Genomic DNA, 26,891 nt, shown 5'->3' on the forward strand with positions numbered 1-26,891 from the left:
GTCCCCTGTGGTCTGGGGACATCATCCCTTCTGACATCCTCCCCACGGGCTCTCTGGGACCAGCCCTTATGAGGCAAGCCAAGTCATTGTTATCATGGAGAGGGTCAGGGGGACCCTTCTGAATGACCCCATAGGTCACACTTTACATTCAGATGTGGTGCTGCAGGTTCTCTTAAACGGCGGCCAGTGGAACATTGGAGGCTTCCTGTTTCTTGACGTGTGGTACCAAGGCTGTGCATTCATTCATGTGGCCACCTGTCAGACGTGGAGGCTTCAGGAAATGCTGACCCCAGTTTGGAACCCAAGGGAAGAAGAGAAAGGGCCAGTCTCATGCTCCTGGAGCCTTCCTGGGTGACCTAGGTCCCGGGCTTCAAGAGCTTTCTTTTTTCCTTCCAGTCTCCCAGGAGAGAGACTCTCGAATGCCTCCCTGTCCTCAGATCATCGAGGGTTTACCTGACTTCCGGCTCTGGGCCCAGGTCTGGAAAGCAGGAACATAGAAGCTGCTAGGCCGCCCATCTGGCCTCCTGCGTCCAGCAACTCTTGTCACAGGGAGTCTGTTCCTCGGCTATGTAAGGACAGTAACAGAGCCACTGCCCAAGGCTGGGTGGACTCTGTAGAAAAGCCTTGAAGAAGTAGGTGTGCTAACTTTATGTGTGACTTCCTTGGTCCTGCTGAATGTTCCTGCTCTAGAAAGAGCAACAGGGACCATTGGAGTTGGAAGAGTAGGGACTCCCTGCTTGGACCTGCGATTTATCTATGTAAGCATATACCTTTACTGGGTGAAGCATTTATGTAAGCAGTAAGTGCTTACAGTATACCTAGCACTCTTCTGGGCATTGTTGAGTCAAAACACAGAATAAATAGAGAAAATGTTCCCTGCCATCCAGAAAGCTAATCTTCTACCTCTGGAAACCCTTCAGAAGCAGTGATACAACAGATCACTCAAGTGCTCCCCGGCTCTGATGGATGGGAGAGAGGGTAGAAGTCCTGTTTCATGCATGAGAAGAAATATGCTTCTGATTCATTAAGTTCCTCTGTCCTCGGGGTCAGGAAACCAACCCACTTCTCCTAAATGGCATAGAGCCTCCCACACTCTTCATTTAAGCCCCCATGTGTATTTAGGGAAGTTTAGCTGAACAATTTGGGGAAAAAAAAATGCTTAGTGCACTCATCAAAAAAGAAGTAGTTTTATAAAAAGCCAAGCACATTTTCAGGAATCTACTTGAGGCTTTCCCATAAACCTGTTTTCTGCAAAATGAAAACATTAGAAATGATACTTACACTCAAACTAAATGAATACAGGTCAGAACTCAAAGCAAGCAAAGTTCAAGCATATTAAAACCCAGCAAATAGCATTTTTACATTCCATATATAAAGATTTTTTTCCCCTTGAGTTGGGCAGTGTATTTTACCACTCAGGTTGCCACTTTTGAGAGTTGGGAAAGAAAGGGAAATTCAGGGACCTGTACTTCTGCTTGAAACAGGAACCATCTTAATTAAGAGAAACTTTCTTCATTAAGATAAAATATATTATCAATGACAAAGGTGGCTTGGAGCTCAGATTCCATTTATCTCAGTCCAGCATTCCTACTGATCTAGCTGCTTTTCCTTTAAAAATGTATGTTGTTATTCCAAGCAGCCATGAGTTCATGATCTAAGGTTTCCAATAATTTTAGGTGTGCATCTCCAACAACTCTAAAGTGACCCTGGAAATCCAGTTTACAAGGTTGTGCATCTCACAAATTCTAAAGAGACTCTGGGAAGTTTCCTATTTGGGAAAAATAAATGTGAGGGCTGAACAGGCTGGGAGCAAGTCACCAACTAGCTGGTTATCTGCCCTGGCCTTCAATTTCTTCCTTGCAGCACAAGAAAGCTGCATTTTGCCATGTCCCCCAGAACTTCATTAACAGCTAGGAAATGGAGAGTAGGCTTTCTTACAAATCCAGGCAAGTTATCTCTGTCCCCGTGGAGCTTGGCCTTCATTCAATCAACAACTGTTCATTGAGCACCTAGTGTGGGTCAGGCTGGATGCTTAGGCAAGGAGTGTGCAAAGGTTGGGGTGGGGTGGGGGGGGACGGGTTCCTGTCCTCATGGGCTTTCAGCCTGGCAGAGGAAGCCAGCAGTTAGAGGGGAACAGAGGAGTTTCTACAAAGGAAAGTCTTCGGGAATGCTCCAAGGTAACAGGGCAGGGGTTTCTTCTATTCAGCCAAGACTTCAGAAAGGAACTGGCCCTAAGGTGCACAGAGGAAAAGGAGGAGGAAGGTGGGGGCGGGAGGAGGAAAAGGGGTTGGGGGGAGGGGAGAGAAGGCAGAGAGAAGGAATGGGGTGGGAGGTATCCAGGTGGGACGGCTTCAGCCGAGGGAACACCAGGTGGAAAAATTCAGGCATGTGAGTGCCTAGCACATTCAAGAGTTCTGGTAGGTAGGGACTGGGTCCTTTCTGCCACGTTAAGGAGTTTGGGTTTATTCCTAAAGATTGTGGAGTCCCACTGAAGGGATTAAGCAGAAGAAAACGGTGATTAAAACAATAGTTCCTAAGGCCACTCAGTTAGGGGAAAGAGCAGGACCGGAGGAAGTGGTCAGGGAACCAATGAGGAGGCTGTAGCTATAATCTTGGGGACAAGGTGGCAAGTAACCTGAACCCAGTCAGGAGCAGTGGTCAACCGAGGAGAGGACAGAGCTGGAAGGTGCTCATGAGGCAGAAGCTTAGAGAGCTGCTAATACATCAGTGAGAGTTCTGATTGTTCTCCTTCCCTACGGGTCATGCTTTTCAAGCTGCTAAGTAGTCGTCCGTTATGTGTCTCTGCTAGCCTGCAAGCTTATGAGGTAGAGGGGCAATGTTTCTGTCTTTCTTGTCTACCATTTTAGCTCTAGGACTTAGCAGAGGGCCTGGCACATAAATGGTTAAATACTCATTCCCAGAGATAAACATGTGGTGGGAAGGAGTCATGTCCCTTTTCAGATATTAAGCTGGTGAAACTTTGACAATTCAGAATTCTTACCCGAGGTAGCCAGGTTGGAAGTAGTAGGGGAACCAGAGGCCTCATCTTAGAGATGGGAGATGAACATGAGTTCCTACCCTTCTCGTGTGAGCTGTGTGACTTGAATAAGTTAATTAACCTCTCTGGATCTTATTTCCTTCATCTGTAGAATGAAGAGGCTGTAAATGTAAAATGATGTTCGTATTGGACTTCATAGATTGTGGGGAGAACTGAATGAGGTTGTCTGCAACAAAAGTCTAGCAGAGTGTCTGACACAAAGTAAGCACTCAATAAATGCTAGGTACTCTAGAAGGATGGGTGAATGGGTGGGTGGGTGGATGGTGGGTGGGTGGATCAGTGGATGGATGGGTGGGTGGATGGTTGGGTAGATACATCAGTGGATGGATGGTGGGTGGTTGGTTGGGTGGTTGGATCAGGGGATGGATGGGTGCATGTATGGACCGATGACTGGCTGGCTGGCTGGCTGAATGGTTGGATGGCTAGATGGGTGAATGGATGGATATGTCCATGGATATATAGATGCAGTGACGATGAATGAATGGACAAATGAACATTCTGAATAGGATACATCTATTAGGTCATGCTCTTTTACAGGCCAGCCTTAATCCTCCTTTGTGGGCATCTGTATAATAATTTGATTAGTCTGAAAACTTAAAAAGCCAACTGGCCTTGGTTTCCGTGAAAGTCTTATGGCCTGGTGCCACTGAATGCTAAAGATTTAAACTTCTTATTTTAGGTTCTGTCTAGACACCTCTCTAAATAGGAACTTCATGCTAATCTGCAGGTGTTGCTTATGAACAGGTTATTTCTAAATAGTAGCTGGTGCATTACAAAAAAAAAAAAAAAAAAAAAAGCCAAGAGCAAATAATACTTACTGAGACCAAGGTCTCCAATGCGAAGGTTCCCAGTCAATTTGTCCACCCTCCCATACCACCTGGTTCCTGCCTATACCCTACCCAATTACCAGGGAATCAAATATCCACAGTGGGTATAATTAATTAAATGCATTTTTACTAATTAACTTAAGAACTGGTAAATAGGGCCTCCCTTTGGTAGTTTGAAGATGCAGCTCCTGGTGCTGTTGATTAAAATGTGAAGTGAATCTGGCCAGAAAGTAGCAGGTAATGGAAGGGGTCCTATCGCAACATTTCTTTTAAGGTTTGTCAAATCGTGTCCTACTGATATTGCTAAACCCCTTTAATCAGGAAGTATAAAATTCATCTGAGAGCATAAAACATATCTGACAATGGCATATATCAAATCCCAAACTGAACATTCAAAATAAATTGTATCGAGATTTTGTCACAATCATTGATTTCTGCTTTTCAAGCTGGTTTCTGGGGCAGCCACATAAAAGTTAAATACAAGCTATCTATGGGCTCATTGGATTGCGGTAATTCATTAAACCAACGGTGGCTTTAATAAATCTGAACATAAAGATTGCTTCCACAGACACCCTCAGCTTGGAAATGTGCCACTAATCAAAGAGGGTGGCAAAACTAATCTCATTGGCTTGTAGGGGAAGCGAGAAGGAGCTTTAAAGGGTTGCTAAGGGCTGAATTCCAAGGGTAGTATCTCATGCCTATAGCAAGATCAGATCACGGGGGAAATAAGAGCCCCCATGGCACCAAGCCCTCAGCCTCCCTGGTCAGCACAGGCACAGCTCAGGCGATCAGTCAACGTGAGGCCACTTACTGAGTGACCTTCGGTTCCACCGGAGGACTGATTTCCCCCATTGTACTCACGTCCCAGTAATGACGCTGATCCCTGTGCTCTTAAAATTTGCAAAGTAACCTCACGCCCAGTGATTTATTTAATCCCACAGCAATCTTGGGAGGGACGAGGCCAAGGTTATTATTATGCCCATTTTACAGATGAGAAAATGGAAGTTTAAAAGGCAAAGCAATTTGCCCTCAGTCCCACATTTGGCAGAGCTGGAACCCGTCACCCACTGTCGAAAGCCCAAGTTTGGGTTCAAATCCGACCTCTGGGGCGCCTGGGTGGCTCAGTGGGTTAAAGCTTCTGCCTTTGGCTCAGGTCATGATCTCCTGGGATCGAGCCCCACATTGGGCTCTTGGCTCAGCAGGGAGCCTGCTTCCCCTCCTCTCTCTGTCTGCCGCTCTGCCTACTTGTGATCTGTCAAGTAAATAAATCTTAAAAAAAAAAAAAAAAATCTGACCTCTGTGACACACTACAGGTTATCCCACCTTCCAAAACTTCAATTCTCTCTACTGTAAAGTGGAGATAATGAGACTGCCTACCCCTGACTTGGGCGATTTAGTGAGCCCCTATGGAATAGGAGCATAACAAGCACTTAATACATGTTTGCTATTATTCATAGAGAGTATCAGGTTGTATCAAAAAGACAAACAGACCAGACAAGGCCTGGAAAGTAACTAATGGGAATTTCGAATTCCATTTCACACAGGTGGAAGTAAGCCTTGCCCTTCTCATGCCTTAGCCACCCCCCATGCCGCGAAGTACCCTCTCCCTGTTGGCGTTCAGAGAAACCCATGATATTTCTGTCCCTTTCAGCTGTGACTCATTATTGTAAATAGCAGTGCAATGAGGAGATGAGAAAAGAATTTAAATACACTGACTGACAGAATTTTTAGGGAAAGTGATACACAAGAAGATAAAAAGCAATCAGGAAAATTTGCATACACCCTTGTGGTCTCAAAGGTCATCTATTTGGAAGTCTACTAATGGAAATACGTCTTTTTAGATTCTGGATGATTATTTAATTGAAAAGGAAAGACTTTAAATGAATCAAGTCATAGAAGCAAAGTAGATTTATGTCAACTGCAACAAAAAATTGCATGTTTCTTTGGGAGAAAAATTGGTCCATTCATATACGAGTTAAAATTTAGGATAGAGTAGTAAATGTGACCATATATTAGGATTTGGTTCAGCGCTATAAAACATGTTGATATTCATGAGCTTTATTAATTTATTTTTTTAAATCGGACTCCTATTACACCTTTTATTCTATCTAGAAAAGAGGATGGTTTCATATCCGTTAATTTACTTGAACTTTATAATGACCCTTAGAGGTATTATCATTCCCACTTTATAAGACAGTATAATATCTACTTATTCAAGGCAGGGACCAAGACATTTTATCTTTTTTTTTTTTTTTTTTTTAATCCTTGGTGCTCGACTAATAAAAATGTAAGTCAGAGGTTTAGCATGCTTAAGACATCAATCTTTTCTTAGAAGGCAGCGCAGGGTGGAGGTTTAGGGTCTGGCTTTACCATCAGTGGGGCCTGAGTTCACAAGCCCAGCTCGACCCATACCGACGACTCAACCTTCAGAATTTATTTCTTGGACCCACAGCTTAAACAGTGTTACTAATACCTACCTTATAGAGTTGTTATGATGATTAAACTTCAAGATAATAAAATGTGGGGAGAAATGTACTTAGCACAACATCTGACACATATTAATGCCCCCAAATTATAGTTTTCACATCTCATGAGTATACTCAGAAAGGCGAGGATAAGCATACTCTTTGACCATTGTGGGAGCTTTTTTTTTTTTTTTTCCAAGCATGCCTTCATCTTTGGATTTGAAATTAACAGGCCCAAACTGAGGGGCTGGTGAATTGTTAGATGAGGAGCAGAATCCAGGGTTGTCCATGACAGCCAGGCACGAATTCTTAGCGCTCCTGTGACAAGCATTGCCTCTGATTTAATGCAATGTGCTGGTATTATTAATAAGCAGCAGGGAACCCAATGTGAGGCTGCCTGCTGTCTCTCATACTGGGTTCATTCACTTTTTTATTTTCTAGGACATCATACAGTCCTTTAGCCATGTCGGGGGAGGAGGAATCTGCTCATTTCATTTCCAAGTAAGGGACAATTAGTGCCAATTGTGATGCCTGGCTGCAGGAATCCAACCTCTTTTTTGGGGCTGACTATTGGAATATTTGTACATTTTCTGGTTGTCTCTGGGACGTCCGGGGTAATTGCGCTACATTGCAGTCAGCTTGGTGATTCACCATCCCTGGTGAATTATTTTTAAAAAGTATTAAGAGCATAGCCATGTACAATGAAGAATTATGTGACTGATATTAGCAGATGTGGGAGGTGACGGGTAAATGGGTGAAAGCTGCGCATGGAACGTGTTGTGTGGTCAGTGGTGGGGAGGAAGGGGACTAAAATTTCATGAGCATCTGCTGTGCACCAGACTTTAAACCAGGTGCTTTGTGTCAGCCCCCTTGTCCTCTCATCCTCCCTACGAAAGCCCTGGTCGAGGCCACCAGCGAGAGAACATTGCCAGGTGCTGCCTCTGAATGACACGTCAATGCTGACAACTTCCAAATTCGTATTTCCAGCTCAGATCCACTGCCTGAACTCCAAACTCATGTATTCCACCTCCCACTTGACATCTCTGTTTGGATGTCTAATATGCATCTGAAAATTCGCATATACCTTACCCCCAAGCCTGCTCCCCCCACAGCCTTCCCCAGTCATGAGTAGATTTTTTGTTCTTCTAGTTGTTCAGACCCAAAACATTCAAGTCATCCTTGACTCCTGTCTCCCACACATGTGCCACCCTGAGCTGTCTGCAAATCCTGCGTCTCTCCCTTCAGCGTGTGTCTAGAACCCAGTCCTTCTCTCCCCGCTCACCCCTCTCCTTCCATAGCTCACCCATCTTTCAAGCCATCATGACTTCCTGGATTTAGGAACAGGGCCTGAACTGTTTCCTGCCTCCGCGGCTGTCCGTCTCCAGTCTATTCCGCACAGCAGCCAGTCATGGTAAAGCATAAACATCCCCCATTGCACCTGTTCTCAAACCGGTCCATGGCTCCATCCCACTCAGGGTGAGAATGGAAGCACTTATAAGTCCTTAACTGTTTCCCACATAAGCCAAGGACTCATGCATCCGGGCTCTGTACTGTTTTTGTATCTGTCTCGGCCGCTAGACCATACATGCTGGAAGGGCAGGGACCGGGTCTCCTCCATCCCTGCATCCCCGGCACCTAACGCACCGCCCAGCAAAAACAGAGCAGCAGATGCCGGAGAAGCACTTGCTCTGTGCCCAGGGCAGTTTTAAACCCTTATGCTCATCAACTTTTTTAGTCCACGTAACAACCCTAAGAGATAGGAACTGTTATTGCCGCTGTTTCACAGATAAGGAAACTGAGGCACAGGGAAGCCAAAGTCACAGACCTGTTGGAGGTAGACCAGGGAGTTAACCCCATGTATTCTGGTTCCATAGGCAAGTCTGTGCTCTTAGCCAGCACGTGTCCTCATTGTCCTGTCTTTTCTTTTTTTCTTTTTAAAGATTTAATTATTTATTTGACAGACAGATCACAAGTAGGCAGAGAGGCAGGCAGACAGAGAGGGGGAAGCAGGCTCCCCGCTGAGCAGAGAGCCTGATGCGGGCTCAATCCAGGACTCTAAGATCATGACCTGAGCCGAAGGCAGAGGCTTTAACCCACTGAGCCACCCAGGTGCCCCTCTCCTGTCTTTTCTAAGTGTGCCCATGGCAAATAGGTGGCAGCCCAATGAACAAGTAAGTGAGTGCACGTTCCCAGTGGTTCTAACTAGCACACAGGAGCACTGCCTGCGTGTCAGTCCCCGGATGCCTTAGATTAGGTTCTCTGCATGCAGACAGTTTACAGGGGAGTGCTCTAGGGAGATAGTCAATATAAGGGAGTGCAGAAGTCCAACTTGGGCAGGAGGAAAAGTTGGCAGATCATGTGGCTTGCCCCTGGTGCCTAGAGGGACCTCTGGAGCTGGGATGGCCCTTCTGGGTGGTCCAAATGGAGGCAGAAGGCCTGGGCTTTTTTTAAATTCAAGTTGGTGGCCAAGGGCTGGTCCCTGGGCGGGGGTGCATCCTTTGGTGAGGGAGGCCCCAACCACAGCGGACAGCTGCTGGTGACAGGTACAGGTGTGAGCCATCAGTAGCTGACATTCCTAGCTTTCAGCAGACGAGGGCATGGGTCCGAGGAGGAACCCCAGGGAGAACATTACAGTATCCCCCACATGGACTAAGGGTCTTGCATAACATCTCACTGAACCGCCGTAGCCCTACCATAGTGAGTCATGCATTTGTTACACCCACTTGATGATCAAGCAAAGTGCAGCTTGGAGATGTTAAGGCTAAACTCATCAGTCTCCTAGGAAGACGAGATGGGGATTCCGGGCCCCGGTGAATGATGAGAAGTTCAAGTGAGCGGCAGGGCCTGGCTTGCAGGCCCAGACTCATCAGGTGTGGCTGGGGCAGCGTTGTCAGAGGCGTGGACCTCCGTGGCCTCCATCTATGACTGCTTGTCTCCTGCTGCTAAAATTTCTACCCCAAGAAGCACTTGGACATGAGCTCCTTCCCGATCCTGATTCTTACATCTCTGATGGGGTCACCAGTGTGAATCTGTGGGGCTTCAGCTTTGGGCACACACACCAGGCCTGCTCTGTCAAGGGAGCACCCAGGCGTAGGCCATCTGGGACAGAGAGGGACCTTTTCCTCGGAGGTAGCTAAGGTAGCGAACTGTAAGTCCTGAGCTGTCTCTGGCCGTGGTCCCCCAGCCTCCTCTACGGGGAGAGAGGCCTGGTGCCTGGAAAAGCATGGGAAAGGAGAGGAAAGGAAGGAACAGCAGACAGAGATCTGCTGGCTTGAGCTCCTGGGATCCCTGAGCTCTGACCCATCTCTAGATCCCCAACTTCCTGAGCTAATAAATTCCCCCTTGCTATCTTTAAAAAATTTACTTAAATTCAATTTAGTTAACACACAGTGTATTATTAGCCTCAGAGGTAGAGTTTAGTGATTCATCAGTCGTGTAGAACACCAGCGCTCATTCCATCACGGCCCCTCCTTTGGGCCCACCCCCAGTGATCCCCCCCCCACCTCCCCTCCAGCAACGCTCAGTGTGTTGCCTAGAGTTAAGAGTCTCTTACGGTTTGTCTCTCTCGCTGTTTTCATCTTATTTTATTTTCCCTTCTCTTCCGCTGTGTTCATCTGTTTTGTTTCTTAAATCCCACAAGCTAGTGCGCACGGACACTCGGTCACCGGCCCGGGGGATGATAGCTTTATGGCAGCGGCTGGTGTCAGTGATGTATCGGTCCATCTCTGGTGTGTAACAAACAGTCTCAGAATCTCTGGGGCTCACAGCGGCATTCATTCTTCCCGTTTGTGGATCAGCACATTTCTGAAGGTGTGGCTAGGCTCAGGCTGGGCTTTTTCTCCAAGCTGAAGGTCGGGCTCAGGTTTGTTCCGGTGTCTTCCTTCTGGGGCTGAGAATAATGAGGCAGTTGCCTGGGCCAGGCACTTCTCACAGAGGATCACAGGAGCGTAAGAGGCCAAACGATGGTGTGGAAGCATTAAAAGCCCCTGCCTACTGCAAGTCAACTAACAGTCCGATGGCCAGAGCAAGTCAAATAGCAGAGTGGGAGAGAGGACGGGGCCCCACCTACCCTAGTGGGAGGTGCTGAGAAGTGGGAGGCAGGGCAAGGTGGGTGCTGGGGAGAGAGGAATTAGCAGCCACAATCCAGTCTGCCACAGGTGGGCAGGAAGAGTGAGGGCTGGGGGCACAATGGCTCCTGAGACACTGGGACATCTGGCCACCCACCGATGGCAGTGAAGGTGTCCTGTTCCCCACATCCCCAAGGGCAGGGTCTATTAGAATCACAGCAGAGTCAGCAGAACCCCAACACTCAGAATGACCCATGCCATCCCTGGGTAGCAGCTCAGCGCACGGAGAAACCAGATCCTTTCTGAGGGATCAAAATCAATTTTAAACAGACACAGCTGTTCCCTAGTGGGGGTGTCAGAAGGGAGGAGAGGGGGAGACACCATAGAGAATGTTTTGTTTCTTTTTGTTTTAAGTTGTTGGAATAACCAAAGACGATTTCTAAGGTTTGATTATTAATTTCAGGAAGAATCGGCTGCCAAGTTTGCTATCCTCTTCAAGAAAAAGAAGTGTAAGTTCAAAGGGAGGCTTCCTAGCGGAGGTTTTCACCTTACATTGAGTTTGGAAGCTTTTCACAACAGAATGATCAGGAATAGAGCTGGTTCCGTTTTGTTGTTGTTGTTGTTGTTGTTTTTGATGCGCCTCCTCAGATGTATAAATCGAATGCCCCCATTTAATTCAGCTCAGCAAATGTTTACTGAACCTTTCCCGTGGCCATGTGCTGGCTTATAAAAATATAAACAAATAACAGTGATGGTAAGTCCCGCCCTGGCCCCCCCCCCCCCCCCCCCGCCGCATGTCCAGGTTATCCAGCTAAGTGCGCTTATCTCCCCGGATCTCAGTGTCCGCATTTGCAAAGAAAGCACGTTTGGCCTCTGAACACTGAGTTCCCTTCCAGATCTAAAATTCTAAAGTCCGCAAGCTGGATGATGTTCTTTCCCCGCGCACCGTGCACTCAGAGTACGGACAGGTGCACCTGGGCAATCAGACCCCCTGGAACCACGAGCGGCATAGGGCCCGACGGGAATGCTCAATGATACAGCGAAGAATTCCCGGAGCCGAGTTCCTCAGTTCAGCAGTGTCCCTGAGTCCCATCTTTCCAACACTTTCACCAAAACAAGCAGTAAATTTGGAGGAATAAGGAGGTGATACAAGATCGTGGGGAAGAGGACGCCACCATCTTCCCATTGGCTCCAGGTCCCAGCCCAGCCTCTTGCTGGTTATATGACCTTGGGGGACTTTACCTCCCCACACCCCAGTTTTCTTATCTGTAAAATGGGCGTAATAGTAGCTTCTTCCTCGTAGGACTGTTGTCAGGGATGTAAGTTAAGTACTTAGCAGCGTGTTTGGTGTAAGAACCCACTAGAATCATTTCTGTCTTATTATCATAGCATCCCTCCGTGGACGCTTTCCGGAGAAACCGGATTCTGAATCTGCCCGCTCATTGAGCATCTTCTTAGCAAGTCTAGAAAACTTGGAGGAAGAAAAGGTTTATCCAATCACTGAAATTCAATGAAAAAGGTAAAATAACTTCATTCAGCGGTCTTCACATAAAAGGGTACACAGATATGTAAACACATATTACTTTGAACTCACACAATAATCGTCGATGATTTTGTAAAAACTAGAGCCATTTAAACCCTCTGAGGGGAAAATCCAGGGTGCAGCCGCAAGCAGGCTGCATTCACCTGGGGGAGAAGGATGCATCTTTTCTAACATGCACAAATGGACTCTGGGGGCCAGCCAGGGCCCTGGACCCATCGTCCAACCTTTAGGAGACATTTGTAATGAATGACCGGATGAGGATAAGAACCTAGATCTGTCATTTCTTCCCAAAGCTGCTGGAAGACTCAGCCTCAACACTGTTCCCCAAAGCTGTAAGGCTCCCAGGATTAAGTGGCCACTGCAGGACCCCCCCCCCCCCACCGTCCTCAGGGACTCCTCAGCGGCCCCTGTGCCTAGGGGAGCTCCCAGCTCTGTTTCTTTTTTCCAGACTGTTTCCCATCCCTTGGATACAGGAGAGCTGTTTCAGAGTGTGAACACTTGCGTTCTGGCACCTAGAGTCCCAGCGACTTGAGGGCTCGGTGTGGAAGCCATGTGCTGGGGGAGGGGCTGGGGCCGGACATGTGGGTGCAGGATGCCAGAGAATGCCACTGCCCCCAGCCCTTGTTTCTGGGCCTCCGCCAACCTCCTTTAAAACCAAACCTCGTAGCTCTTTGGTTTTCTTTTTGTTTTAATTAATTAATTTTTTATTATTTTTTATTATGTTAGTCACTATATAATACATTATTAGTTTTTGATGAAGTGTTCCAAGATTCATTGCTTATGTATAACACCCAGTGCTCCATGCAATCCAAGCCCTCCTTAACACCCACAACCAGGCTCACCCATCCCCCACCCCCTCCCCGCTGAAATCTTCAGTTTGTTTCTCAGGGTCCATAGTCTTCTCACGGTTGACCTTCCCCCTTGGTTCTACCCCCCCTTCATTTTTCCCTTCCTTTCCCTAATGTCCTCCATGCTATTCCTTATGCTCCACAAGTAAGTGGACCCTTGGATAACTGACTTTCTCTGCTTGACTTATTTCACTAAGCATAATCTCCTCCAGTCCCATCCAGGTTGATACAAAAGCTGGGTAGCCATCCTTTCTGATGGCTGCGTAATATTCCATTGTGTATATGGACCACATCTTCTTTATCCATTTGTCTGTTGAAGGGTACCACATCTTCTTCCACAGTTTGGCTATCGTGGCCATTGCTGCTATGAACATTGGGGTGCACATGGCCCTTCTTTTCACTATATCTGTATCTGTATCTTTCACTACCTCTGTAAATACCCAGTATTGCAATTGCTGGGTCATAGGGTAGCTCTATTTTCAACTTTTTGAGGAACGTCCACACTCTTCTTCCAAAGTGGCTGCACCAACTTGCATTCCCACCAACAGTATAAGAGGGTTCCCCTCTCTCCGCATCTTCTCCAACATTTGTTGTTTCCTGCCTTGTCAGTTTTTGCCATTCTAACTGGTGTGAGGTGGTATCTCAGTGTGGTTTGGACTTGAATCTCCCTGATGGCTAATGATGATGAACATTTTTTCATGTGCCTGTTAGCCATTTGTATGTCTTCATTGGGGAAGTGTCTGTTCATGTTCTGTTTTTGAAAAGGAGCACACATCTGCCGTCGCGGCGGACACAGGTGTCAGGGGACCATTTCACTACCAAGATGGCGGAGGACGCTAAGAGCGCCTGAACTGAGGCTGCTCTGAGCTAACACATTTCCCTCTTAAACTGCTCACACATCTCGTAACGTGACCTCGTGGTTCCCATTATTGGATTATAAAATTGTTTTACTTCTCCCTGGCATAAAATAAGGCAGGTAAACAAATAAAGGGATAGTCAATTAAGATAAATACGGCAACGTCACAATTTACTGGCTAGAGACACATCATCCCAATGAGCCAAGCGTCGGGTAGAACAGCTCACGTCCAGTCCTGGGTACGACTGGACAGCTGATCCCGAGTATCAGAGCAGATGGTTGCCGATACCGTCCTTCATGGCACACTGGGTTGAACGGCATATGCTGTTTGGCTAATTCATGCTTTTTCTCAGGGCACTTGAGTACTGGAAAGGTTTAGTGTTGACTCCAGGGGTGAGACTCCAAGGCTCTTTCTTACTACTGCTGCTCCCAATTTCTGAGAAAGGACACGTCTCCATATCTGAGATGCCTTTGTGGGGCGGGGGTGGGGTGGGGCATCAGCAGCATTAGGGGCTTAATTCTCCAGGTAGTTGTAGTTGGTGCCTAATGTGACATCTGCACCATGGCCTGGAGGGAGGTCCGTACTGGTCTTTATGGCACTGATCCTGGGAGGGGTGGGGTAGAGAAGGGAGGCTCAGTGCATAAGGCTTCCTAGGAGTAGAAAGAAAGGAACAGAGGGAAGCTGAAGCTCTCAAAAGTCTGAGCAAGGGGTGGGGGTGGGAGAAGAAATGAGCAAAAAACCTCTCTTGAAGATACCATTTGGTTAAATAAATGGCAAAGCAACATATGGGCAGGAAAAGGGTACAGGGTCCTGAAAATCCCATTCTTGGAAAGTCCCCCTGTGCTCCGTGCTGAGTCTAATGCACTTCTGTTACACACACACACACACACACACACACACACACAAAACAAAACACCCCCAAGACCTATCTCCCCACCCACCCCTAGAAAGCACAGCAAACAACTCGTGTAGAATGGAGATCACACGAACAACACTATCCGTGAGAAAAGAATAAATGACCCACTTAGGGTAGGTCTGCGCAGCATTTCAAACCCCTGGGGTACCATTTCATGAACCAAAAGAACTAATTTACCAAATGGGTCCCCAGGGCCTGGAGGAACTACTGTTCTGGCCATCGGTGCCTCTGGCCGAGAATGAAGGGCCTGGGGCTAGGAGGGATGCGGGAGGTCCCTTGGTGCACCAGGGCACACGGGGAAGAGACTGTTCATACATTGGCATGAAGGGGGTTAAGGAAAAAAAGGCAGATGTGTTAGAATCAGACACACCCGGGCCTCACTCTGGTTTCTGCACCTGCTAGCTGGGGCCGCGGGAGTGAGCCTGAGCTTGGGGCTTCTCCTGATCTGCGGAAAGGGGACCCTCACACCCGCCCTTAGTGTTGGGAAGACTCAGCCTTTGGCTGGTGGAGATGAATGGATGAGCGCAGAGGGGTCATGGTGACACCCGGAGGATGGGGGCCGCCCCCTCAGCCCTCGTGGCCCCCCACCGCCTCTCCAGGCCGTCCTGATGGTGTCTACATCGCTGATAACATCTACCGAGTTCTCCCAGGCCCCAGGCACCTGGCCAGATGCATCATGTGCCGTGGCTTATTTATTTCCTGAACACATCTGCAAAGTAGGTAGTCACATTGTCCCATTCTGTTCCTGGTAAAGCTGGAGCTCGAGGAAGTTAACTAACTCTGCTCGTGTCACAGAGTAAGTAAGTGGCAGGGCTGGGACTCGACCCCTCGCCTCACTAACTCCAGAGCCTGTGCCTGGACTGCACTCTCGAGCTCAGACAAGAGTGAGAGCATTGGTGACGTCCGTTAGCCTCGTCCTGCCAGTGGGCTATGGGCAGGGGGCTTCCCTGAGACGAGGAATTGGAGCTGGAGACCCAAGGGCTGGAAGCCTTGACCGTGTTCTCTTTAGCCTTCTTGAAGGAGCCTCCCAGAGACTGCTGTGTGGTGCTGGAAAATACCACAGCGCCCGGCCCTTGCAGAGAGCCAAGACCCGAGACGGCAGGAGGTCTGGCAAGATACCTGGGGGTTGGGCCAGTTCTTTGGGGAGTACGGATGGTTTTCTGCAGGTGGACATGTTTGTCTCAGGCTTCTGTATTCTGCTTGGCCCGTATTATTTGTCCCCAGGACAGAGCCGAGAGCCAAGAGCCCAGGCCATCGGGCACATCCCTTTGTAAGCCCTGCAGCACACCATGTAAGAAACACCAAAAACACAAGGAACATTCGAGAAGGAAAAAAAATTACACTGCTATGAAGAAGTAGAGGCTTCAAGCCTGGATGTTTGTGTGTATGAGTAGGTGTATTTATACTTCTCTCGTCCATGCATGGGGGCATCTGAATTATAAGTGGTTATGGAAGGACTGTTTGGAGGTGGAGGATAACTGTGCTCTGTGCTGATTGTGTGTGTGTGTGTGTGTGTGTACAGATGCCTATACCTACATTCTCACTTACAGTTCCAGGCTATTTCTCTAAACCCCACGGCCCTCTGCCCTGTTGTCCCCTCCCCGTGTCTTTCTTCTCCGTCCCTTCATTTCATGACTGTGGGTATGAGGGTGACTAACGGCACCAGGGGAGCATTGCCAAGAAGGGACGACAGCTTCGCCGCTGGGGCTCCGGGCCTGCACGCTCCCCTCGATGTCCACGGCCCTGTCCCCCTCCTGGTCTCGCCCAGAGGCCCAAGTTCCGAGTGCATCTGGCTGAGGGATGCTTTGCCCTTTTCCCCAGAGCACGTGCTAAAACCCACTCAGCCCAAGTAAACTGCGTCAATGGACAAAAGATACAACTCCTAGATTGGCCGGGATTTGCATGTGACAATTTGAATAAACAGTGCGTCCGTCTGCAGGGAAAGAGGGAGGGTGACTCCCTGGGGACTCTCGGAAGAACAGGACCTCGGCAGCCAGAAGGGAGGGCCAGGGAGCCCTTGCAGACATTCCCGAGGTCCATCACGCACACGCACGCACAGTGCACTATGAGCACTGGCCCCGGCTGCCTGGGGCAGGGAGTCCCAAACTTCGCACGCCAACAGACACTCCTGGGAAGCTTGTTGCAGATGTAGATCCTGGCACCGCCTCAGAGATTCTGGTTCGTCGGTCTTGGGGCTAAGGATCTACATCTTAACAAAGCAATTAAGTAAAGGGAGGGTAGTGAGCAAGGGGAGGGGGTCCTCGATGAAGTCAGAGGCCAGGTTGCCCAAGCCCACGAGGTGGCTCTCAGATCTAGAGCTTAGGAAGTGCCCCTGCAGCACAGGTCCAGTCTGACAGTCTCTGGTGCTGGGTACACATTAGTAGGATGATGGGTCATTTCCTGAAGACTCTGCTTTTCATCCCTCCCAACTCCTTCCTGTCTCTGGCTCTGTGTTTCTCCGTCCACCAATATACAACAGGAGTGCTGGGATAAATGACCCCGATGTTGCTTCTAGGAGCAGATAGCCTCATTTGGCTGCAGGGTGGGCCAAACACATACACTGGGTTTCCTGGGACAGTTCCGATTTATGTCACTGGTCCCAGCTTCATTATTCATAACACCCTCTTCCGCTCTCAAAAGTGTCCCAGTTTGGACATTAAATTATAAGGTCATTCTATTTATGGGAGAAGGGAGGTGCATAGGACATGGCTATCAGCAATGGGCTAGGCTCTCTGCCTTGGTTCTTCTTAGGAGTTCTCTTTTCTTTGAGCGAGGATGCTTTTGCAGACTTTCCAAAGTGCCCAGGTAAACGCTGAAGGGCACCCAATGCACATGGCGTATTCTGCTCAGGAATACGGGGCGCTCAGCGAATCCTGGCAGAGGCTGGTGAGTGCACAAGGACAACCAGTGCACTGCCTGAGCTGTGAATGGGGGGGGGGGGAAGAGGGCAACTGGGAACACTGGGAAATGGGAGCACATCCCTATGAAGCAAGCCCATTTCTGGCACGGTTCTTAATGTCAGTTGCCTGGGCTGTGAAGCTGGGGCCACGTTAAGAATATGCGCGGCCCCCATGCTCAGAGTCATGGATCCCAAGGAGAGGGGAGCCCTTCCCCCACTTTTATATGTGTCTCCCAATAAATGAGCTATAAAGCACATCAGCCTGCAGATGGGCAAAGTGGGCTCGCAATAGGGTGTTAGGTAAGGGGGCAGGACGTGGATTCTGTGACCATTTTGTTCCCCGAGATCACCTAGGGAGGGGCGGTGGCGGAAGTTGGGGGGTAGACTAGTCATCTTTTTGGCTTAAATCGAAGGGATGCTACAGGGTAATTGATCCCAGGCCTTCTGTCTGCGATCTGGTCCTTTTGCGTGTGGATAAACATAAGGCGACACAGCTGGGAAAAGCCCCCCCTTTTCAGGTTAAGAAGCAATCTCTCAAATAGAAAAATCTTTAAAATCCTAGGAGGCACCCCAAGAGTTTCTAAAGTGAGTTTCTTGACATTTCAATGGTTGTATTATAAAGGGGGTTAAAGAGGAGGCAGAGAGCGACGAGAAGGAACTCAAGGAATGGGTGTTTGCTTTCTGTTTTCCGTGTTGGATTGTTTTGTTTTGTTTTGTTTTGACTTGATTTTAAGATTCTGGTGGGTGGGAATAATCTCACCGAAGAGGAAAATGAGTAACACTTGGTCATTTTGTTTACTGTACAGACACGTTCACACAAACTCATTTGCAGAGGGCTTACCACGGGCTAGGTAGCAAAGACAAATCATGCGTGAAAACTGACCGCCCTCCTTCTCCCGTGCCGAAGCCGAAGCCCTCGGTGAGCTCTCCAGATAGAGCTGCTCCTGTTCGTTTCCTGGGAGAGTTTGTTCCCAGGACTCCCCTCCCCCCCACCCTTTTATTGCTATTTGCATCTGTGCTGACTTTTATTTTTATTGAGGTGAAATTCACATAACATCAAAGGAACCTTTTTTCTAAGAGTGGGAGGGGTAGAGGCAGAGGGACAGAGAGAAAATCTTAAGCAGGCTCCACACCCAGCACAGAGCTGGACTCAATCTCACAACCCTGAGATTATGACCTGAGCTGAAATCAAGAGTCAGATGTTTAACTGACTGAGCCACCAGGGGCCCCTAAAACGCACCATTTTAAAGCAAATAATTCAACAGCCTTCAGTACATTCACAATGTTGCACAACCACCTCCTGGACTTCCAAAACGTTTTATCACCCCGAAATGAAACTCAGTATCCATTAAGCAGCCATTCCTCATTCTCCCCTCCCCCAGTACCTGGCACCCACATCTGTCTGGATTTACCTAGTCTGGCTATTCCACAGAAATGAAATCATGTTACCTTCTGTGTCTGGCTTCTTCACTCAGAAGACTACTTCCAACCTTCAGCCACACTGCAGCAATTGTCAATGCTTCATTCTTTTTCATGGCCGAGTAATAGCCCATTGTATGGATATACCGCCATTTGTTTATCCAATCATCTGAGGTTGGACATTTGGGTTGTTTCTACCTTCTGGCTATTGTGAATTGTGCTTCTGTGAACATTTGCCTACAACCTTTGGTTGGGGGTATCAGTTTTCAACTCTGTGGCTCTATACCCAGGAGTGTGACTGCTCAGCCATATGGTAATTCTGTGCAAAACTTTTTGAGGGATGACCAAACCGTTTTCCATACTGGCTGAACCATGACAGCCCCCACCTTTTGAAGACTCAACAGTTAGGTTCTCCCGTAAATTAACCAAAGGTCTTCAAAGAACTAAATCCTGATTTACAGATACACCAAGCAGCCTAAGTTCCTTGGTTGGTCCAGTGGGTCAGAATTCCTGCTAATGAGACTCAGGTCAGGGGTTCAGTCCCCAGCTGACCAGTTAGCTTGGTAGAACAGACAGTGAAAAATTGTGTCTGCATTCACACGTTCCACCAGTACTGCCTTGCCCTCTTACAAAAGCTTGTTAGTGGCCCCAGGGGGTTGGAGCAAGAATGGGTTTTTATGGTTCCAAATAAAAATCTAGCATCCATGGCACAGTGGGACTAATTGGAAATCAGATGACTGCTTACTTCCGGTCTTGGTTTCAACTGATTTCTGCGGGGCCCCTTGGGTCAATCACTTAATCCCCCACCCAGGGCTTCAGTTTCTTCCTCTCTCAGTTAGAATTCCTGATCCTCCTCCAAAGAGATGATAGTGCAGCCTAAGTACTTTGCACACAGTAGGCTTCCTACTTAATAGATGCTGATAAATTTCAAGGGTGGGCACCCTCAGTCTGTGCCAGGGCTCCCCACCAGGTTCTGCAGTGGGCTCTGAGCTACTCTGCCGAGGTTGACTGAGCTCCGGTGGTGGTGGTGCACTATTGTCCTCAGGGTTACATTGGCTGTTTCAGATTGTCCTATTTGCATGGAATGAAGCTTGCTATGGTAACAAGGTCTGGTGGCTGGAATCCAGGGCCCCAGTGAAAAATGCAAAGCCTGTACTCTGGGAGAAAGAGGAGCTGGATAGGTTTATCAACTTTAAGGTTACCTCAGTTCTCCTTTGAAGAGGGAATGGGTAAACGGAGGCAGCAGGGCCTCCACACTCTCGCCCCTCCAGCAGGAGGAGAAAGAGAGACGCTCCTTGGATGCCTTCAGGTCTTCTCTCCTGGTCTCCTCCCTTTCGACCCCCAGTATTTAGCCCAGCCAAGGAGCTTAGGACCTGGCTAAGGCCAGCCTTCCACCTCGGGTGCACACGCGGGGTTTGGGTCTGTGGGGCAGCCAGAGCTCCAGTGGCCCGCCATGGGGCCCGGTAGAGAGCTCCTCCCGGGAGGGGCGCACAGTGCAGGTTGGGGCGGAGTGCTGGAGGGTGGTGGAGATGGACTGGGGGGAGAGTGAGAAGCACTCAGGGCACTAGCTCAGCTCCCCGCTCGCTGCACATTTCCTACCCGCATTTTAAGGAAGGCAAAGCTCCACTCCTGAGATCGAGCCAGCTGCCCCCCCCCCCGGAGTTCCATCCCGGCTCCCCTTCTGGGCCTCTTTGCCGAGCACCCCTCTCTCCCGAGCACCCACCCCCTTCCCGGCCCGGCCCCGCGCGCGGGGAGCCTGCTAGCCGGGGCGGGGGCTGCCCCACCGCTTCTGGGAGGGGACCGAGGGCCCGCCGTGGAGCAGGCGCCCCCTACCTCTCGCCGGGGGCGCCACCTCGGCCCACTCGCGGCCGCCGCCCGCCGCCCCCGCCTCCCGGGGGGGTGTGTCCCCGAAGTGGGGGGCGCGGGAGGCGGAGGGTGCGCCCCGCTCCCGGGGCCGGGCCCCCTCCAGAGCGCGCGGCGAATGGTAGGCTCCAGTGAAAGAGTGCCGGGCGGCGCGCGGTGTCCTTCCCCGAGCCGCGCTCGGCGCCGGGGTCTCGGCGATCGCTGCTCCTCCTCCTCCTCCTCCTCCTCTTTCTCCTCCTCCTCCCACCCCCCCCCCCACACGCCGCCTCGCTACCGCCGCGGCTCCGGCTGGAGGCGCCGCTGTCATTCCTGCGCGGGAGGAGCCGGCGCTGCCGGTGCCTGGGGGTCGGGGCGCCGGGGAGCCGGGCCGCGGGGGACCCAACAGGTAGAGCCGGGGGTGCCCGGCCGCGCGCCCCCCGCGCATCATGCAGCTCTTTGTCACCTCTCTCGCCCCCAGGCCAAAATCCTGAGCATGATGGAAGACAATAAGCAGCTCGCGCTCCGCATCGATGGGGCGGTCCAGTCGGCCAGCCAGGAGGTGACCAACCTGCGAGCCGAACTCACGGCCACCAACCGGAGACTGGCGGAACTGAGCGGCGGCGGCGGCCCCGGCCCGGGCCCGGGAGCGGCAGCCAGCGCCTCGGCGGCGGCGGCGGACTCGGCGGCGGCGAACATGGAGAACCACCAGCACGGCGCGCAAGGTAGGGCTCCCCCGGCGCCAGGGGCGGAGGGGAGGCGAGCGAGCGGGACCCGGGCCGGAGGTGGCCGGGGACTCGGAGCCTCCACACCCCGGGCGAGATCGCCGCGCGCATTGTGGCTCGTAACCCTTTCCTCCCGGCGGTGGCCACCGCTGCACCGCGGCTGGGAGTTCCAGGCTGCTGTCATTAAGGAAAACCCCGGCGCAGTGTGCACGGGTTCACACGGTCACACCGGCCGCGGCCAGCGGGAGCCAGGCGCAGCCGGCGGCGCCCCTCCCGCGGCGGAAAGTGCCCTTTAGGTGGCACGCATCCCTGGCTCCGTGGGCAAACTTTTTGTGCCTGGGCCTTAGCCCCGACCCCCGGCAGGGGTGAATGCCACAGCTCCCCCCTCAGCCTCCTGCCCCGGTTCCCGAGGGCGGCTTTTCTGGGGAAGACTGTCTCAGAGAGTGAGCTCCGGGCTCCGCTGCCTTGGTTGGGGTAGAGGATTGAACCGGCTTGCACTTTCTCTCCGAGGATGCTAAACCCCTTGTCTCGATTGCATCTGGACTTTATTTTCTCCCCCTTTGAGATCGCGTGGACAGCGAAATATATCGTTGCAACAGTAGTAGATGGTCTGCTCAGCAGGGAGTTTAAATTTCCAGCAACTATGAACACCGAGAGCACTTTCCAGGGGGGAAATCTTAGACCTCAAAGGCTGAGTGATGGGCTGCTGGCGAAATGAAGGCTTAAATGGTGGGTTACGGGGAGCCGCTGCTGGAAAGGACTCTTTGCACTTTGGGGGAGGGGGGAGACAGCTGGACCGTGTTGACATTGACAGGGATGCAGCCCTGAAACCCCTGGGAGGGGTAAAGGTGGAGGAAGCATCCAAAAATGTCCTGTTTGGTTTCTGTGAATTGAAAAGTCAAAGGGTAGACTGGCTTTTCAGTCTTTTTTTTTTTTTTTTTTCCGTTTTGGCCTCATTGCTCTTTAAGAAATGGTATCATTGATTATTAATATCATTCGATTAATTAACTGCTGAAGTCCCGAATCTGGCAGAGAAAAATGATCCAGTCTAGGGGGCCACTTGTATAAATATGTCACTTGATGAAGTATGAGGTACCAGAAGCTCAGCGATTCAGAGGAATTTTCTGGTTTTGTTGTTGTTTCAAGAGCTTCTCCTAAGTGTTGCGAGAGAGTGTCTGTGTTCGTGTTAATGTCTTCTCCCATCAGTTTCTTTTGCTCCTTACCTCCCTGGGGAAGGTGTGCTTTTCGTGGTGCGAGGTGTTAAAAAGCCTGTACGTTAGTTTTATGCAGAATTCCAAGTCATGTTGACTTGATACTTTGGGGAGTTGGTCAGAAGTCTTAGGAATCAGGGTGGGAATTTGGGACCAAGGTAGCCATGATGTAATGGTGGGAAGGTGTTGTCAAGCTGTTATTTGCTGCAGTTTTCAAGGTGAGGAGCTGGTTATTGTGTCATTTATCCCTTGCGCTGTCATTGTGTGTGGAAGTTACTCTACTGTGGCATCTGGAGGGGAAAAAAAGTGTGTGTGTGGGGGGGGAGCCGGACTGCGTGGTGATGCTTTGTTCTTTATAGGTCCAGGTTCTTCCAACATTAAAGAAATCACTAAGAACTGGCATTTGGCTAAGAATCAAAAGCCATGCTAAGGAGCCCTGAACAGTGCTGGTTTATTTCCCACCGTCTGCCCTCTTTCCTCAGCCAAGGAAAAGTTAAGTGGCTTTCATTTGAGTCCCGGGTCCAGCTGCGGACTGAGCACGCTAAGGAGGTCAGTACAGCGCTGATCCTCTCAACCGGCTTGGACATTGAGATACTTAGCTAATGGTCCAGTTGTTGTAGTGAGGCAACAGTGGGCGGTTTCCTTCTTCTCTTTTCCTACAAAAGTGCCCAAGGCTGTGGACATGACTTTTGGATCTCTTGATAGCCTTCAAAACTCCCGAGACCAGCATCTCCCTCACGCTCTTAGGAGTATGCCTGCCCGGGGTTAGTAAGCCATCTGTTGGGTGGGGTGGGGGGGGTTGGATGAAGGATGGTCTTGATTATTCCCCTGGGTAGCCTTGTTATTTTTGGACACCTTTATCGGGGGAATTAGTGATTTTATAATCAGAGAAGAAAATGTTAAAGGTTTTAACTCAACTTCATTGTTGGCTACCTAGCCCTCTTAAATTGATGTGATTTCAAACCAAGGTGATGGTTGAAGAGAAAACAAGCCCCCCCAACCCATAATCCAGTAGAACATCATTTACTTTAACTCTACAGGAATACCCTAATTTAGTACTTTTTACATTAGTTGGCCTCTGCAAATATTTTCCGTTTTGTTTGTATTTTCTTGTTTTGGTTTTCTCTCATGACCTGTGGTAGCATTCTCGCCAGAACAGAAACCCTCTGTAGATGTGTTCTAGTGTTTTCTTCAGCTGGTGCTTTCCTATTCCTAAAGGAAACAAAGCATGAGGTTCTTCCAAGTTAATTCTAAAGCATGGTCTGTTGGTTCCCTCATGCTTCTTCGTAATACAAGTCAAGCTCAGTTCCTGGGGGTTAATGACCATCTTCCAAATGCGTCCTCTGTTTTAATTTTGTCTGTGTTAGAAGATTTAATGGCCCCGAGCCCTAGGACCGTTTGGTGCTATTGAGTTGTCCTTGTTCAAATCAAAGTTTTGAATGAAATGAGTAGCTTTCAAAATGCATCTGCAGAAGTCATATTTTACTAAAGGGCATTATGCAGATTAAATGAATGCTAATGTACTTTTAATAATATTAGCACAAATGGTTACGGGGAAGAGTCACTCTTGCTCTCCCTGCCAAGAACTTGTTAAATCTGTTTTCAAATTTGGGGTTAAAAAAAAATTTTTTTTAAATGAATTACACAAGCACATCAATTCACCGTGGGAGTTCTGTTCCGGCTGTGGTACCTGACCCTAGGTAAGTCGAGGAGGAGAACTTGGGTTTTCCTAGAGAGTTAATGCAGTGTTTCATTTAAACAAAATATTAACTTGGTTGGTACCCTGTGTGAGCTGGCTTGGTTGCTATGTAACAGAGTCTAGAAAGTGAACTGGCTGAAAATCTGGGCTTTCGACACTTTGCAGGATCTTCTTTCGGAATCTGTGTTGAAAGAACACTTGGCAGCCGGCCCATCTCCTCTCTCCCTGCTTCGAGTGAGTTGGATAATCCCTAATGAGGATCCTGGCATCCCGTGCAGAGGGCATCCAGGCAGGGTGGCACATTTCACAGCTCCCAAGTTGCCTCTAGGGGTGAGGGGGTGGGAGGGCTCAAAACTGCCTTTGACAGGTGGACAGAAGGAGCCTCGGAAAGAACAGAGCCAAGCATTTGTTCCAATTTGTCTTGTTGTTGGTAGCCAGAGAACGGATTTGTTTAAAGTAACATTTCTAAGCTGTTTTCCTCGGCGTAACATCTCTGGAAAATGTGTTTAAAATGCTTGCTGTTCTTTGAGGGGAAAATATAGCAGTTTGTTTCCCTGAAAATGTTTTATCTGATGAATGACTAATATTAGATTCAATTGGTTGCTTTGCTATGCGTAGAATAAAACAATTAAGCTTCATTGTACGCGATTCAAGTAGGTGTTAACTGTATATACCATAAAATACTTGTGCCTCGTAGGATGTGTGCCTACTGCTATTAGTCTGTTGGGTTTTTATTTTTTAAGGAAGTAATTGTATTTATATGCCTATACAAGTGGGAGTGCTGATCGCATCTTTTTGGGGGTGTTGAGGACCCAAAGCCTACTGCATGTGTTAGGACGGGGATGAAGAAAAGGGTCATTGTCCTATACTTTGGTCCCCTTCCATAAATAGATGCAAGCTTTATTTCTTTCTCCCTAGGTACTAACATAGGCTGTTACTTCCGGTCTGACTGTTCGTATCTAGCATCACTACAACAGTGGAAATTCTGCGGTGAGGTATGAATTACCTCCGGACTGAATTGAATGTGTGAGCAGTCTACAGAGATGCTATTACTGTTGCTTTGCAAAATAAGTTCTGTCTTTTGGCATCCCCTTCCCAATTCATCCTACCTGCGATCTTGTTTCCCCAAGTAGACTTTTATCTTTTTTTTTTTTTGGAGAAAGGATTTTCCAGTGGTAGAGAAGATGGAGCAAGATGGGGTGGAGTCTCAAAGGTCACCTTCTGTTAGCTTGTCCCCAGCTGACGGAGCTCGAGTCACGTCCGTCTTGGTTTTCCAGCTGTATCAATGGGCTGAAAGAGACGTGTGTCTTTTCCTAATCTGGTAGGCTGTCATGAGATGGGACTTCAGAGTTCTTCCCGAAAACCACCATGCATGGAGAGATTACTTACAGATCAGTACAGCATGGTTGAAATTAGTTATTGATTGGCTATTATTTACTGTCTTCCCATTGTCTTTGGAAAATGTCTGCGGAGGACCCCCGAAGTCAAGTTTCTGGCTCTGATTAATTCCATGCTTCCAACGTTTCAGGATTTATGGAGGCTTTTCAAAACTCCTTTGCTATTAACCAGAAGTCTAAGCCAATCTGATTTTTATAGTAGGAGCACGGTCCCATATCGTCCCAGGGTAAGACAAGGCATGTTCTCCCCATTCCTTTATGCCCCAGCTCCCCAAGACCGCTGGCACTTTTGAGGAATCCTGTAGGTCATCATTTGTGACTCACTGGCTGCCCGTGAACTTGTGGCAGATGGGCCTGGCAGGTGGGGTGTGCTGGTTGGAGTGTTGCCTGCTCACTGTGCAAATCATGTGGGGCCCAGAAGGTCAAGCTTAGGGTCCTGGCCATATTCATTGCCTATTTCACCTGGATTTATTCCCGAGTTATATAGCTAAGGAAAGTGAAATCAACATCAATTCCCCAGTTCTTTTCAGATGTTTTCTTGGGTTGGTTTGTGTGAGGTTTAGTGCTTGGCTTTTTACCCCGTGCCATCCATCAGGCAAGAACGCTGAGGCCAGGGAATGAGTTTTTACGGGATCTTGTACAGGAAATTAGTCTATACCATTTGGGGCTGGGTACCGGGGTCAGTAACACGTGGGATGTTGGGGTGTCACCAACAGCAGTCATCACCTTGTCTCCGTCACCTGAAATGCAGGCAGAGCCAGTGTAGGCAGGATCACTTAGGAAAAGACAGCTTCCCTGAAGCCAAGAGTGGGACCATCCATTGTGGCAGATTGTATCTGACATTTCACAGCACGTAAGAAACCTGCTGGCCCATGTCACCATCCTCAGGGTCCCCTGCCATCCCCAACTCTACTGTGAAGAAGCTGGAGGAAGGCCAGACCAAGAGATCCCCATGCGGTTGGATGAGACCAGAACATTCTTGCTTGTTGGACGCAGCTCAGATCTAAGTGGTGGAGTCCAGGTTGTGCTCTGTGGGCATTCCTGCTTCGCCCTTGGAGTCCTGAGCTGCTAGAAACATGAAAGAAGCAGAACAGACTTTTAATGAGCTTGGCAAGAACAAC

General features: G+C 49.1%; 1 protein-coding gene across 3 annotated transcripts in view; it reads left to right on the forward strand.

The window, feature by feature from the left end:
• KAZN (kazrin, periplakin interacting protein) overlaps positions 1-26,891 on the forward strand; it is a 1,028,312-nt gene that overhangs the window by 576,327 nt on the left and 425,094 nt on the right. For 2 of the 3 annotated variants that reach the window (XM_082685450.1, XM_082685449.1), the window contains exon 3: positions 21,220-21,463. In XM_082685450.1, the coding sequence (XP_082541576.1) occupies positions 21,220-21,463 (244 nt within the window). Of the gene's footprint in view, positions 1-20,866; positions 20,884-21,219; positions 21,464-26,891 lie in introns of those variants that run through there. The other variant, XM_082685451.1, reaches the window with a different exon arrangement.

This window comes from Mustela nivalis (assembly GCF_964662115.1).
Source record: "Mustela nivalis genome assembly, chromosome: 10".
NCBI lineage: Eukaryota > Metazoa > Chordata > Mammalia > Carnivora > Mustelidae > Mustela > Mustela nivalis.